Source organism: Notechis scutatus, chromosome 7 (genome assembly GCF_049901735.1).
Source record: "Notechis scutatus isolate UNSWTSFEM ecotype Mainland chromosome 7, rNotScu1.2, whole genome shotgun sequence".
Lineage (NCBI taxonomy): Eukaryota > Metazoa > Chordata > Lepidosauria > Squamata > Elapidae > Notechis > Notechis scutatus.
The window spans coordinates 25,913,545-25,929,536 of NC_142015.1; the positions used below are offsets into that span (position 1 = coordinate 25,913,545).

General features: G+C 49.5%; 1 protein-coding gene across 1 annotated transcript in view; it reads left to right on the forward strand.

Moving 5' to 3' along the window:
• The window catches only part of SIK2 (salt inducible kinase 2), a 54,869-nt gene extending 50,700 nt beyond the window's left edge, over positions 1 to 4,169 (forward strand). The window contains 1 exon segment of the mRNA XM_087970190.1: positions 1 to 4,169. Within this exon segment, the coding sequence (XP_087826316.1) occupies positions 1 to 268 (268 nt within the window). The 3' untranslated portion in view covers positions 269 to 4,169.
• Positions 4,170 to 15,992: the final 11,823 nt, after the last annotated feature.

Below are 15,992 nucleotides of genomic sequence, written 5' to 3' on the forward strand. Positions count from 1 at the left end.
TCCCGGCCCAGCAGCCGTACCCTACCAGACTTGCGAGGGGCCCCTTGGTCTCTCGCCAGAGCTAGATTATGCCAGCCAGCCTCCGTATCCCCTGGATCCTACCCAGCAGAGCGGCGTAGCCATGACCAACGTCCAGAGGGGCTCGGAACTTCCTGGGTCTCAGTCCAGCTATGACACCTTAAACCTTGCCCAGTTGCCTGGGCTCTTGGATTGTGAAATGATGGAGACGGTCGACCCGCAACACGGAGGCTACGTCTTGGTCAACTAGCAGCTTCCTGGAGAAGAGGACGGCGGGTCGAAGTCCAGCCACGCCGTGGCTGCGGATTCCCACCGGGACTCCACGGCGGCTTCTCCAAACCTTTAAGCTTTCACGGCCGAAGAGCCCAACTGAACTGGTACTAGCGGAGAAGGGCCACGTTTCCCCTTTCCAGGAGGGCTGAAGGCAGGCCTTACCCCTTCCCCAGAACAAAGAACTACTCGGAAGAGAAGGACGACTGCCCACTCCTGAGAAGGAAGGAAGGAAGGAGACCTTCCAGAAGTCTCGGGCGTTCTACTCACCGCTCAACCTCTGCCCGAGGAAACCTGGGAGAATTCAGGAAGAGGAGTGAATTATGCTCTACACCACACTTGGCAATAAAAGCAATACCTTATTATTATTATTATTTTTTTCCCCCCATTGGAACCTGGCCGAGATGTCGTCGACACGGAAGCCAGTCAGGAATGTAGGATGTCCCCCTGGGCTTTAGAATTGGCCTGCTAAGCTAGGCTAGGCTGTAGGTCAGAGGTGGGGAAATGGCGGCCGTCTTAGGACTGGCGGACTTCCAACTCCCAGAATTCCTGAGCCAGCCATTCCTGCTGGCTGGGGAATTCTGGGAGTTGGAAGTCCGCCAGTCCTAAGACGGCCACCATTACTCATCCCCACGTAGATGTTCTTCAGAGGACTTGCAGGAACTCTTTGGACTTCTTTTTTTGTTGAGCAGAGGACTTGCAGGGAACTCCGAACCTTTGCACATCTCGTTGAACGCCCTGGATGACGGACGAAAGCGTCCCTCGGTCCATCCTGAAATTCAACTTGGAGTCAACATCTAGGATTGTGGAGGCCTTCCAGAGATCAGCAGGGAAGGAGATCCGGGAGTCCGAAGCGGAAGCAGCCTCAAAGCAACCTTGGGAAGAACTTGGATCACTGGACAAATTGTTCTAAGCTGCCCTTTGTAGCTATTTTTTTTCTTTCTTTCTTAGAGGAAGCAAATCTACTTGGACTTCAAGCGTGTGCGTTGATGGTTGTTCTTAGGCTTTGCATATTTGGGCAACTATTTAGGGGTGTAGTGTTTTAAGGACAAAGCGGAATAAGCTTATCAGAAAAAACCCATGTGAAGTGATAGTGCCGTGCCTTTTTTTCGGTTCTTTCGAAGACCCTTCCTTTCTGTTTTTTTAAAAATTCTGAATTATTTTTTTAAAAAAACCCACCCACCCACCCATCTCTTGTCTAGGCTGACACCAAAGTCCCTTCAGCGACCGAGTTCCACCGTGTGGAATGTGGGTTTCGTGTCCCGTCCCCCCAATAATTCTTTCTGACTCACTCATCTATAGACCTGATTTTAATTTTACTTAAGGAAAAAAAAGCAATATTACAGCAATATTTAGGATCGGTAACCATTGACTTGGTCATCACTTCAACAGGCGTCTGCTCTGTAAAAGCATCATTGGCCTCTCTAGGAAAAACACACATATACTTCGAATTCATTTCAAGAGGAGTGAGGGGGGCTTAACATTTTGAGACAGACTGGCAGGTTTGAAGCCTTCGACTGGAACTTGGTAAAAATTGAAGCACAACCTCCAATTTTTTTTTAAAGCACAAAATTAGCCTGGGAGAAAGCAAGGGGAGGCCTCTGGTTTCGTTCCGGGGATCCATTCCGGGGATCGGCTGGCCCATTTGATGCTGTAGGGCAGCATTTCTCAAATCTTGGGTGGACTTCAATTCCCAGAATTCCCTCTGGCCAAAGCTGGCTAGGGGGAATTCTGGGAGTTGAAGTGCATCCATCTTTAAATGGCCAAGTTTAAAAACCCAGCCATAGGGGTAACTGCAATAAAATTTGGGGAAGAGGCCATCGGCCCCAAACAGACTAGATCTCTTCTGCTCCGTTGGAAAAGTTTGGCCCAGCTTGTGGAAATAAGTTGCCCCAGTAACGATGTCCTCTCCAGCAGCTGCAATTGGCCCTGGAGCGGCTCTTCAGAATCTGCAAGAAGAAATCGGTTCCATGAAATTAATGCCCACCAGATCTCATCGGGAAGCGGCAGGGGAACCACTTGAAATGGGGCATCCCGGGAGGGGGAGGGGGCCCCCAATCCTAACGGTGAGAGGTTGCTTCCCTTCATACTCTGCTCCAAGCCCTGGGAGGAGGAATCTGTGTTCCCATAGTGCTGGGCTAGTGGCTTTGGAGGGTGCTTCCGAACCCCCCACCCCATGCATTTTACGCCCAACACAGTGGTGGTATTCCACCGGTTTGGCCTGGTTCTGCCGAGCCGGTAGCAGCAATGAGCAGTGGAGACCGATCCGGTTTTCTCCGACACTCGGCTGTCGGGCCCGCCTGGCTCCTATACTCAACTTTATGTCCTGCTTTTGAAGCGCAGCCGCTTTGTGCGGCACAGCAATGGCCACGTGGCAGCTGCTGAAGCGACGGAGCGTGCAGGATTGCAGGAGGTGACTCAAAACGCCTCCGCACCAAGCCGCGCCCACCGAACCAGTGGTAGCAGTTTTCAAAACACACCACTGGCCCAATGGAGCACAAAACCCTGTTCTTCCATTTGGGAATTCCTTGTTCAATTTTTCACAAGCGGGAAGAGATCGCTCCAGCCTGACTTCCTTGCAAGCTGCGGGAGGAAATCCGTTGCCTCTCCCAGCTGACCATCGTGGGGACCTCGGGTGGAGTGGGATGGGGCCCCCGGTCAGCCTTTCCATCTCTCTCTTTGACCCCTGGAGGAAGACCCTCGGCCTGCTATGCCTTTCCACCCACCCTATCCACTCACAGCCGTCTGGATTGAGCTAGCAAGAACCAGGCCGGGCCGGACACATCTTACCGGCGTCCCCGTTGCCGACCCACCTTCTAAAGAGGCTTTCTTAACGTGGTATTTTGTAGCATCCCAGTTACGCAGGCAGGGGCTGCCCTGATGCACGAGGCTGCTGATTTTGTGCAACGCTCCCCTCTCCCTCTTTAGAGCAGGGGTCTCCAACCTTGGCAACCTTAAGGCCTGTGGACTTTGCTGGCTGAGGAACTCTTGGGAGTTGAAGTCCACACGTCTTAAAAGTTGCCAAGGTTGGAGACCCCTGCTCTAGACTGCACAGGTAGCAAGAGATCTATTCCACGTGGGCTCAGAGGGGACCAGGGTTTCCTTGTCACGTGGACTGAAGGCCAGGCCACCGAGCTGGTCTGGAGCTCCCAACTCCGCTTCCCAGGGCCCATCTTGTGGCCATTTGGTGCAGATTGGGGGGCCCATCCTCATTCTCTTGTTGGGAGGAGGTTGCTTCCCCCCTCCCTGACCCCGTTGTTGGGACCGAGCCTCTAAACCTAGTTCAGACATCCCCTCCATCTCTCCCTCCGCTTGCACAGTCTGTTGTGTTTCTCTCGCCCTTTGGTGTCTCTCCGACCGGCCGTGATCCGGGGGAACATGCGTTTTCCCAACCGGGCTCACCCTGCCCGCAGGACGCCGCTATTCTCCTTCCTCTTCCCATGTCGCTGCCGCTTTCGTCCAATCTACTGTGTGGGTCCTTTCGAGGGAGGCTTTGTGAATGCTACTGTTTTTTTTTGTTTTTGTTTTTTATTTTTAGGAAACAACTAGCTTTATCCGTTGAAAACGCAGGTCCCTTTGAAGAGACTTTGGTGAGATGTCGTCTTTTTTTCGGGGTGGGGGGTGATGGAGGGTGTTTCCCGCAATCTTTTACTCTCTGGAGAAAAGTGCAATATGTGTGTGGTACGTTCTTTAGTGTATTTTTTAAGGAAACGAAGATTAAAAAGAAAGAGTTAAAAGGATTTAGCCTTCGCTTGGGGAAACCTGCACCAAGGTTGCAAAGGCCTCTTTTGGTGGGGAGGGCTCCCTTTGTAGTATTTACATGCCGGACTCTGTCAAAGCAATTGCAATGTATTAATGCAGAATAAAGAACTTGGACCTTCCTCTTTTTTGGGGGTGAGCTCCGTGACATCAGCTCCTGCTGTTCTGACCAAGGCTTCCTGAGACTAATTAAGCACACGCTTACTTAAAGCAACTATTATTTTATTGCAACGCTGGGAATTATGTTCATTCCCAGGCAGTAATGAGTTCCAATCAGTCCCTCGAGATAAGCACCCACCTTTCTCTCCTTTGAATTACAGCCAACAACTAGAGTGCCAAATGAATTATAAAAAACCAACCGAAGCACAAAGTCTCAAAAGAGCTTCAAGGTTGAATCCAAACAGAGCGAATGACTTTGCTTCCTGCAAAGGTTTCTCTACCTTTGCCTGTCATTTATATCTTATGGGAGAGCCAATCGCCTCCAAACGTCAATCCCAAGTTGCCCCTTTTGTCTCAGCTGCTTTTGCCTTCTAGCAGCTCTGTGCACGTGCGCACTGGGAACAGGCTCCCCTGGGTCCTCTGCCTCACTGCTGCCAGACTCCAAAGGTTCTGGAGGCAGCACCCCACTCCCAGATGGTCCTGGCCCCATCTCTGCATTGGATGCAGGACCTTCATCTGAGTCCTCTCCAGACTCCCAGACTGGTCCCTGTTCTTCCCCACTATCCGATTCCACTGCCATCTGCACCGCCTGCCGGCGAACCACAACAGCTGTTTTGGGGCATCGGCAGCCTTTCTCTTACGGATCTTCAGGAGGCTGCTCACATAGGCAGGTGTAGTTATAAATCAAAAGTCCAGCAGCAGAAATAACAGGTCGCCACCTTGATCCCAGGTACCTCCCAGGAGAGCTGGGAAGGCCCATCGCTGCAGTGGGTTGAGATTCTGACTTGGGAAGCAATAGCACTTGGACTTCGCCGTCTCACGGTGCTTTTACAGCCGTTCTAACCACTGAGCCACCACGGCTCAAGCGATCCCGCGAGCAAGTGCACGTGTTCCAGGATTTCTTTTCCAAGATTTTTCTTTTCTTTTGACTGTTCTCTGCAACCAGTGTTCCCATTTATGATCTTTGCAGGCCTGCAAATCGAAGGAAAGCTGGATATGGTCAGCGCAAATTCCAGGTTCCCTTAGCAACCACTTCGTTTCACGTCCAAGTTGCCCGTTCCAATCGTGGTCACTCAGTTAGCGCCTCCTATTCTTCCTCTGAAGTTTTCCTTCCCTAGTTTGATGTCCTGAGGGCAGCTTCTAGTACTTCAAAGCTTGATGAGGTTTTGGTGTAGTTCGACCTATGCAGAATAGGAAGGAACCAGAGAATTATATCATTATTTTGCCAGGGCTTCGCTCTCCAAGCTTGTTCCAATTTAGTTTCTGAACATTTCATTACCAAACTAGGTAACATCATCAGCAGGATTTTTCTTGTCCTGTTCTTAGCTTATAAATGTCTGGTATAATAACAGCACATTATTATTTTTTAATCAGAACCCAAATGTTCAGTTTCCACCTTTTCTTCATTCTTCCCCTTGGATACTACAGGCTGCCAATAAGCAGATTGCAGCCTTCCTCCAGCCCAAACACGGGTGCAACTTAATCCCATGTCAGTTTTAATTTCTATCTCGAGGATTATTGGACGTCATGCGGAGCGCAAACAAGTCACTTTGCACGGTGCCATGGGAAAATAACGCTGGGGTTTTTGCTCTCTCTCTCTTGCAGGTAGAAATTCCATCTGTTGGGTGGCCTTGAGGTGGCAAATTGACTCAACAGGTTAAGATGCTGAGCTGATTTCATCAGAAGAGGCATTTTAAGGTGTATTTAGTGGCATTTAAGTGTAGTTACAAAAACATCTATCTCTCCTGTATTATGAAATAGAATAAATGACCAAAAGTCAATTGGATGTAGTGATTAAAGCAATGTTTTTCAACTTTAAGAGGGGTGGACTTCAACTCCCAGAATTCTGGAAGTTGAAGTCCACTCCTCTTAAAGTTGCCAAAGTTGAAAAGCAATGCCTTAGATAGCACCGTTCTGCAAAGCAACCTGTTTTATAATCGATGCAGGATTTTTCACTCCATTTTGAACAACGTACAGCAGTGGGTTGCCCAGGCTTTTGTGATAAAGTGTTATTTAAAAGGGGGGATTCTGAGAGCTGAACCCATCTTTAAAAAGTTGCCACAGTTGAAACACAACAGGGGTGAAGTCTCTAGGCTGGAAATCAGCAGATTTGTGAGTTTTAATACTCCCTTAAGGCACCAAGCCAGCTGTTTGTTTCTTTCTCTCTCGTTCTCTCTGAAAGACTTCCAAACACTTACAAAAATGCAGGAACTTGTTCAGGTCGTTGCCAGCTATCAAGACTGGCTCTTAGACACACAAACACACACACACACACACAAGTGTAGAAATAGGCTGAGTCTGGAAAGGAAGCTTAGCGACAACCAATAGCTGCGTTCTCACACTGCGTGAAGTCATTGCCTGGCTGGGTCAGTTTTGCCTGTTCTTCCGAATCGTGTTATTAACTTTTGCAAAGCACCACCCGTAAGAACGAAACTAAAAAAAGAGGAAAGAGATAGAAACAGAAGTGCAGAAAAAGAAAAGAAAAATGCACAATGTACCAAGAATGGCTTCTGGCTTCCTCCAAGCCTAGAATAAGCGTCAGCTATTTTGAGAAGGCTCTAGATTGTGGCTTTGTGCAATAGGTAAACCAGTGTGTGCATACACACACACACCTGCAACTGAATTATCATCCCTGAACAGGAAAGAGATCCTTGAGCTGAGGGTTGGGCTAGATGATCTACAAGGTCCCTTCCAACTCTTGATTATCTGTTATCTCAGCAGCAAGCTATGGGCAGCTGGGGAGGGTCGTGTGAATTGGCCAAATGTGTGAATTTGGCCAGAGGTGACTCTTCTCCCTTTGTGTCTGGGTGCAGCTGCCCTTCTGCTGAGCATCGCAACAGCCGGCTGGCCTTCTCAAGCTGCCCAATGGTCAGAAGAAGCCTCTGATCCTTTATCGCATGGGGATTACAAAGACCCCCCTCTACTGAAGCAGATCCCTTCATGAAGCTTCATCCAGCTGGGCAGCTGGCAAAGTTCAGATGCGCCACTTGGACTGATGGCCAAAGAGTGGGAATTCTGGAGGTTTTGGTCACAAGAGTTTGGATGTGACTCTCTCGTTGGCACACTTTCTGGGCACCCAAAAGTTCCAACACAAGAAGCCCCCTTGATGTGTGTGTGTGAGAGAGAGAGAGAGAGAGATGACCCGGGGCGTGGCACAAAGGCAACACAGTCAGATAATCAGTACGAGTCCCTTTAGTACCTCCAACTTTGCCCCCAATGTCCTGGTTACCTTATGACTGGAGAAAAACTCTCCCAGGAACAGCCTTTGACTGCAGAGAATCAAGTCCAAAACATGGTCAACACAAACTGTAACTTAAGTCCAATCAAGCCAAACTGAGGTAATTAGTTTGGCACGGCAGGAGCAAGAATTCCAGACGTGAAGGCACAGCAATAACACAACACGGTTGGGAAGACATCAGGAACACAGATAGGCCACAACGATACAAGATAAAGTCACTTTTGCTCCCAACAGCTGCCGCAGTTAGCATTCAGTTCTTATAAACTTTCATTCCCAGGTGTGGGAAATGTAGAGAATCAGGGCCCTTTCCTCCTCCATAAGCCACGCAACCCACATTGCTCCCTTCTCCGTTCCTCCCTGCGTGCCCTAGGATGAAGAGGGGGTGGGCCTGGGACTTCCTCTGAATTCCCTCTCCCTTGTTCTACCTCTGCCCTGCTCTGCCCAGCTAGACTTTGCCCTACCCCCGTTTCCTCCACAGCCAACGGAGCCACATTCCCATTCCCTGTCAGCTGTTCGTCTTCCTCCTCGGATTCGGACTCCAATAGGGGCACAACAGTGTGTGTGCATGTGTGTGTGTCAGGCCAGGGTGGGCTGATGTGCCCTCTGCCAATGATGGGCACCAAACGGCCCTCACGGGTAGCTCAAAAGCCTTTTTTGGGCTCCTCCAGCAGCTGCTGCAAAGTCAAACTTTCACCAAGTGACAATCAGTGGAGCAAATGCATCGGCATGGCAACGGCTGCAAGGAGACCGCAGGTACGTGCCCGTGATCACCTGGAATGGGGGTGGGGGCTGCCATCCTCTCCCCCCCTTCCCCCCCCTACACACACAGGAAAGGCAGCCACAAATCGATCAGCCTGAATACTTCACGAACCTCACCCCCTGCATGCCAACTCTGCATGCCAAGGGAGGGCTCCAATACCATCACCACAGGGCAGGGATCCCAGACACACACACCCCCCGAGGTCCTGGGTTCAAGCTCGGCCTGCGGTCTTCTGCCCGAGCTGCAGAGCCCGACCCATCCGCAGCCTCCGGGGATCCTGAAGAGCAAAGACAGAATTTGCACCCAATGCCGGCTGGATGAATCCTGCTAACTGTTGAAAAGAAAGGCGGCTTTCCCTTTGCCTGGGGCAACCAAGCTGGATAGCAAAAGAAAATTGGGGCCTGAGATTTTTTTGGGGGGAGGATCCCCCCTGGAACAGCCAGGGTCTCTTGCAACTTCAATCTCCCCTCTGCAAAATGGCCCTCGGATTACAAAGCCCATAACTAACCCCTCCTCCCCGCAGGACCCGAGCTGCAGAGTTCAGCAGACTGGCCGGGAGGGGGGGCGGAGGTGCTGCTTCCATTGCTTTCCCCCACCCCCACCCCATGCAACCCCACCCCCTCAGCTGGTCTGGAGCATGGAGGGTCTCGGCTGCCGAGGAAGAATGACACCATTAGCAGTAGCCATGGAAACCAGGTTCTACCCCCTCCAATGGGAATCCTGTGGCTGGGCCTTTGGAAATCAGACACCAGTGCTGCAAATGCATTTCTTCCTCCCCCCACACCCTACTTTTCCCAATCTGGCTTGGAAGGGAACCATCGTCCACTTCCAGTCCTCCTTTGGGAGGGGGGAATTTCCTGCAGATTGGCAGGGGAGGGGCAGGGGGTCTTGGCTGGCTGGAGAGGAGCCGGTCCTTGACCTGAAAGGGCTGCCCAAGTTAGTGCTATCAAGCAGAAGGAGAGATGAAACAGGTGCTGAATTCTCTACTGATGACCACCACCACCCCACCTCAAAAAAATATATATAAATAAATCCAAAAATAAAGCCTTTCTGGTTTTGGCTCTTCCCCAGTCCAAAGGCCGGGATGCTGACCCAAAAGGAATCCTCTTGTTATGCCCCTGTTGGAGTCTGACTATGAGGGAGAGGTGGAACAGCTGACAGGGAGTGGGAGTGTGGCTCTGGTGGCTGTGGAGGAAACTGGGGAAGGGCACAGGCCAGATGAGCATTCAGAAGAAGACCCAGGCCCATCCCCTCTTCATCCTAGGGCACGCATGGAGAAACGGAGAAGGGAGAAATGTGAATTGAGTGGTCTATGGGGGAGGAAGGGGCCCTGATCCCCTTCATGGGCTGCAGCTATGAGGACAGATTAAAAGGACAAACTGCGCATGGCCCAGTGCTGGAAGCAAAGCGTGTATTATTCTTGGTCGGAGCTTATCTGTGTTTTGGCTTCCTCCCAACTGGGATGGCTGCGTTATCTGGTAGAAGTCTGCAATTAATATCCGTGCCTGCCGTAGTAATTCCTTCAGTGTGGTTTGTGTTGGGTTTTTTTTATTTCAAATTAACTTTACTTTGGGCGCGGACTGCATTTACTCCCTCCGTAAACTGTTTTCTTTAAGAGTTTGATTTCCAGCCGAGGATAATTGGACATTGGGGCCAAGTTGGAGGCATTAAAGGGACCTTCTTCCATTTTTGTGACTTGGTTATTTTTGCGTCACGTCCCGGGTCATCACACCTCTTCTGGATTGGAGGGAAAGGGACATCTGACAAAAAGATTTGGAGAATTTTTCTCTCTGCTGGGCAGGTTTTTCCTGACCAGGGGTCTATGGAGAGTCTAAAGTTGGTAGTTGTCTCAAAGTTGCTTTTTCAAAAGACATCTGGGCCTTCTTGCATTTCTTTGAAGATGTTTTGCTTCTCATCCAAGGCTAGTCTAGGGGCGACATGATAGCAGCCTTCCAGCATTTGAGGGGCTGCCCCAAAGAAGAGGGAGTCAAGCTATTCTCCAAAGCACCAGAAGGCAGGAAAAAGAAGCAACGGATGGAAACTAATCAAAGAGAGAAGCAACCTAGAACCAAGGAGATATTTCCTAACAGGGAGAACAATGAACCAGTGGAACAGCAGAAATCGTGGGCGATCCATCACTGGAGGTTTTTAAGAAGAGACTGGACAGCCACTTATCTGAAATAGTATGGGTTCTCCTGCTTGAGCAAGGGGCTGGACTAGAAGACCTCCAAGGTCCCTCCCAGCTCTATTCTATTTCTATTCTAAAGCTTCTTCAGCTTCAGAAATACCAAGAGTCCAGTTGCCGCGTGCTCAGGCTGTTTGAGGGAAGCCATAACGCGCCTCGATATTTCCTAAATTCCTCGGGATCCTTTTTCTGGGGCCAAAACTCACTGCAAAAGAAGCAAGGACAATTTTCCAGTGTGTTTGTGTGTCTATGTGTGTGTGTGGGGGTGGAAATGGCCTTCCAATTGTGCAGGCGAAATATTTTGACAGCCTCCCTCGCCTCGCCTCTCTCTGGCGATACCCGGGGAGCCTTTCAAAGCTTCCAGCTGCCCCTCCTGTTCCATTATCCACTATTTATTCCTCCTGGTCCTAAATTCAAAGTCCAAATCTTTCCATTCTGGGGCTGTTCACATTTTTTTTTTTTTACCATAAAAAAACAAACAAACAAACCCCAAAGCACATTTTTGGTAAGTGTCCAGCAGGGCTGAGCTGGCTGGCTTTTTTCTGGCTGGCGGGATGGGGGAGAAGTGGAGTGTGTGTGTCTGTGTCTGTGTGTGTGTGTGGGGGGAAATGGCACCACATGAAATGCATTTAGAGTTGTGCATGAGATACAGGAAAAGGCAAGTTCTGTGTGTGAGGGGAAGGGGGAGATTGGGCTGCTTTAAGCCATCTTCCTTCTGGGGCGGTGTTACTCAAGATTTCATTTGGCTTGGGGAGCACGGAGATGGGGCGTTAAGCCACGACTTTTCCAGAAAGGGTGGACTTTTCCACGGGGGTGGAAAGAGTGAAGCGAAGAGGTGGCGAGCAGGCTTGCAGTGGAGGAAAACAGCAGTGGTGGGATTCAAATTTTTTTTTTTTTACTACTTGTTCTGTGGGCGTGGCTTGGTGGGTGTGGCAGGGGAAAGATACTGCAACATCCCCCTCCCCGTCCCACTAACCTGCTTTCCAGCCCCGTTCTCCTGTGTAGGGCAACCAAAGGCGACCCAGCTGATCAACTGGGACTCAATGGGAGGCAGAGAAGAGATGGGGTTGGCGAGGCCAAGTCAGAGGTGGGATTGGCCGGTTCTCCAAACGACTCAAAATTTCTGCTACCGGTTCTCCAGAACCAGTCAGAACCGGCTGAAAGACCACCTCTGGAAAACAGCCAAAGCTGGTTGAGGAACTCTTGGGAGTTGAAGTCCACAAGTCTTAAAAGTGGCCAAGGTTGGAGACCCCTGGGTTAAACTACACCCATAACTTATAACCAAGCGTTATTAACTTGAGGTTCCATTCGCCTAATAAGCGACTCCGTCTCTGTCCTCAAACTTTCTCCAGTCCATCCTTACAAAGGACTTCCGGTCACCTCGCCCAGAAACCCGCCTTCAAAAGCTGAGGACATGGGGGAAAAACACTGGAGATGAATCCATCGATATTTGCTGTTCTGAACAAGCTGTTAGCATTTCTGCAGGGCTTAAATCTTTATTTTTTTAAATTTTATTTTGCTGGAGCTTGTTTGGATGGTGGTTCTGCCTGCTGGAACTCAAGCCTGGAGTCCAGATCTGGCAGTTTGTTTACGGAGGGCTTAGAGAAGGTTTTCTTAAGCTGGCGAAAAACTCCACGTTGGTAGGTGAGGAAGAAATGCACTTGCAGGTGGCTAAGGACGATTTTTTGCTTGTTTGCAGGAAATGACACTACGCACAAATTCACTTGTGCGCTAGAGGCGGACGAGAAGTCACGTGTCTTCCAGATTCAGAATAACAGAGCTGGAAGGGACCTTAGAGGTCTTCTAGTCTCCACCCCCTGCTCGAGCAGGAGATCCTATACCATTCCAGACAAGTGGCTGTCCAGTCTCTTCTTAAAAACCTCCAGTGATGGAGAAGGAAGGAAAGCAGTATAACCGAATAACAGAGTTGGAAGGGACCTGGGAGGTTGTGATGACCCAGGGTGGGATACAAAAGCAACAAAGTCACAAAAACAGATGAAGTCCTTTTAATTCCTTCAACTTGGCTTCAAAGGTCCAATTATCATTGACTGGAGGAAAAACTCCCCCCACAAACAGTTGTGCAAAAGAAAGAACTTCTGTTCAAACTCAAAATACATATAAATTATAAATAGAAAACAACAACACAAACCACACTGAAGCAATTGAGACAAGGCAAGATAAGGGCTTGAAGACGTCCACAGATATCAAAATACACACACTGGGAAGGATGCCAAAACTCAGATAAGAACGGAAAGACTAGAATTATTTCACACTTTGCTTCCAGCACTGGGCCATGCGCAGTTTGTCCTTTTAAACAGTCCTCACAGCTGCAGCCCATGAAGGGGATCAGGACCCTTTCCTCCCCCGTAAGACCACGCCATTCATGTTCCTCCCTTATCTGCCCTAGGATGCAGAGGGGATGGGCCTGGGTCTTGCTCTGACTGCCCAGCTGGCCTGTGCCCTTCCCCAGTTTCCTCCACAACCTCCGGAGCCACACCTCCACTCTGTCCGCTGTTCCTCCTCTCCCTCAAAGTCAGATTTGAACAGGGACATGACAGAGGTCTTCTAGTCCAGCCGCCTGCTCAAGCAGACTGTTCCTTGGCAAATGGCTGTCCAGTCTCTTCTTAAAAACTTCCAGTAATGGAGCACTGAAAGACGTTGCCCCCCTCATATTTAGTTCCTCGGTGGTGGATTGCTAGGTGGTTAACGCACTTGGCTGTGGCCTGCCACACTTCATAAATATTGCCCACTGTTTAAATTGGACGCCTCTCGCCAAAATCCTCCATGAAGCTTTTCGAAGCATCTTGAGCTTGTCTTCTTGACGGAATCAGCGCCATCCTTAAAGCCCCTGGAAAAAGCTGCTGGCAAAGAGGAGGGGTGTGTGTGTGCTTTGATCCTGGACGGGAACTGTTGGGGAGCTGGGGTGTCTTGGCAAGCGGTTAAGCCTGCTTTTGACCAGCGCATGGTCACATTTCGAATGGGAAACCCACCAAATCAGCTGGTGCCCATCTTGGCAGCGACGGAGGGGGCCTGCGTGCCAAGCGCATTGGCGGAACCGTTCGAGCAGCTGCGGCAGACAATTATCTGTCTATTTTCAGAAGATGCAGAGACCCAACCATTCGCAGTCCAGAGCGAGAGCCAAAAAGGGAGGAAACGGGGGGAGGGAATTCTGGATCTTAGCAGCAATTTCTTAATCTAATAATAGTTTGGGGCTTCGGGAAGATGTTGATTCACACACACACACACACACACCCCTTGTATAAGCCAGTTGGGTCACTTTAAGTCACTTGAAAATCGGCTCCCCGAGCTGTGGTGATTTTCAGCTTCTCCCCACAGCCCCCTCCTCACCCTCTTCTGCTCACCACTGATTGCCTGGTAGGTCCCAAAAGCCATTGGGGGGAGGGGGAGGGGGGAGAAGCGAGGAAGGGGTCCCAGAATTTAGCCCAAGCTTTTGGGGTGAACCTGATGCCCAATCTCTCTTAGGCAAAGCATTTTTTACAGCAAGAAGACTTGCAAAGAGTTTTTTTTCTGCAACCAGAAAAGTTGCAAAGAATTTTTGTTTGCAGCCACAAAAGTTGCAAAGAATTTGTTTGCAGCCACAAAAGTTGCAAAGAATTTTTTTTTTTGCAGCCACAAAAGTTGCAAAGAATTTTTGTTTGCAGCCAGAAAAGTTGCAGAGAATTTTTGTTTGCAGCCACAAAAGTTGCAAAGAATTTTTGTTTGCACCCAGAAAAGTTGCAAAGAATTTTTGTTTGCAGCCAGAAAAGTTGCAAAGAATTTTTGTTTGCAGCCAGAAAAGTTGCAGAGAATTTTTGTTTGCAGCCACAAAAGTTGCAAAGAATTTTTTTTTGCAGCCACAAAAGTTGCAAACAATTTTTTTTTTTTTTTTGCAGCGAGAAAATATTTCATGCCCAGAGAATGGGGTAAGGTGCAGAGAGCAGAAGAGCAGCGAGGAAATGAGCAACTTGAAAAGATGCAGACTTCAACTCCCAGGATCCCCCAGCCAGCTATAAACGAGCTAATTCTGGGAGTTGAAGCCTACACAGCTTCAAGTTGCCACGGTTGGGAATCTCTGCCTCTGAGGACTGTTTAGGAGCCAAACCTAAGGCAAAGAAGCTGCCAAATTCTCTTGCTACACCACCTTTTCTTCCCCGCTTTCTGCCTGAAATCCTCTCTGTTCTACCTCGGCCCAGGTAGTTTTTTGTCTTCTGCCACCTGGCACCACATTAGATCCAAGAGCAAGTCCATTGGCAGGTGCCAACCTCTTGCTGGCAAAACCAGCCTTGCCAGTTAGAAGGCTTCGTCTTCTGCACGTGAGAATGAGACCTTGTGACTGGCAGCAGACAAAAATGAGAAGCCAACTTCCTTGCCATCCAGGCGAAACAGACAACTCATCGGACTGCAATTGTTAACTTTCCACTCAACAAAAATACGTGCAAATTCTCTCTTTGCCCCAGCTGGGTTTCCCAGAACAATGTCTTTCTATCCCGGACAGACTTGAGCAAAATTCACTTTTGAGGCCAGGTGAGATCAAGCAGGTGAGGTCGCCCCGAAGGGCCAAACACACAAAAACGTCCTGCCATTTTAAGGTGTTTTTTTTATGCTGGACCTGCAAACACAGGGAGCGAAGTTGGAAAAGAGGCCTTTAGGGTTACAAAATGGTCACATCCTTGCAAGGGGAGATGAAGAGGTCGCCTTTAGGAATTTCAGGGGACCACAAAACAGTGAGGTGGTCGTTGTACCTAACACCCCCAAAACACACACACACACACACACACACACACACACACACAAAAGCAATGTCCTTTCTGAAGCCAGAATTAGAACGGAGTTAGACAAAAGCTCAATTGATACGGTATGATACGAGACCATATTTATGGCTCTTTCCCAATGTGCATTGAATGAATCCATGTTGATCAGCCGGATCAGCACTGATAACATTCCTCAGTTGGGTCATGAAAAGTCTGCAAGAAAACCAGAAGGAGAGCCCCAAGCACCCCACGGCCCTTCTCCTCTTCTGCAAACCCTCCCCCCTCTCCTAGCACTGATCACGTTCCCTAGCTGGGTCATGAAACGTCTGCAAGAAAACCACCAAGCTCAGAGAACGTCAAGGTCCCCTTGCACTGAATAATCTCATCCTTGGCCATGTTCATAATTGCAATGTGATAACAAGGACTCAGGTCTCCAGGTGTTCCTTGGGGGGAGGATGGCATCCTGACCCTTCAGGCTGCTTATCTCTGCACCCAGAGGAACTTATTTGCAAGTCTTAAATCTTTTTTGGCAGATGTGTAACTCTTTCCCCTCCGTTCTTGGGGGGGGGAGGGGGGCCATTCACTCCTACTTCTTTTTATTTCTATTGCTTAGACCTCCAAGTTTCCATCCTGCAAACAGCCCTTTTGTTTTCCCACGGTGACACAACCTGTTCCATTTCTTGCACAATGCCAACTGGTTCTTTTTTTTTTTTTGCCTGCTGTAGGATCTGCACAAAACTCCACCAGGATGGATGTGTTAAATGGGGGGGGAGGGACAAAGGCACTCCAGTCTTGCTTTCCTCCTCCTGGGGGAAGGGAGTGGTGGTGGAGGGCAACACAGGGGGCGGAAAA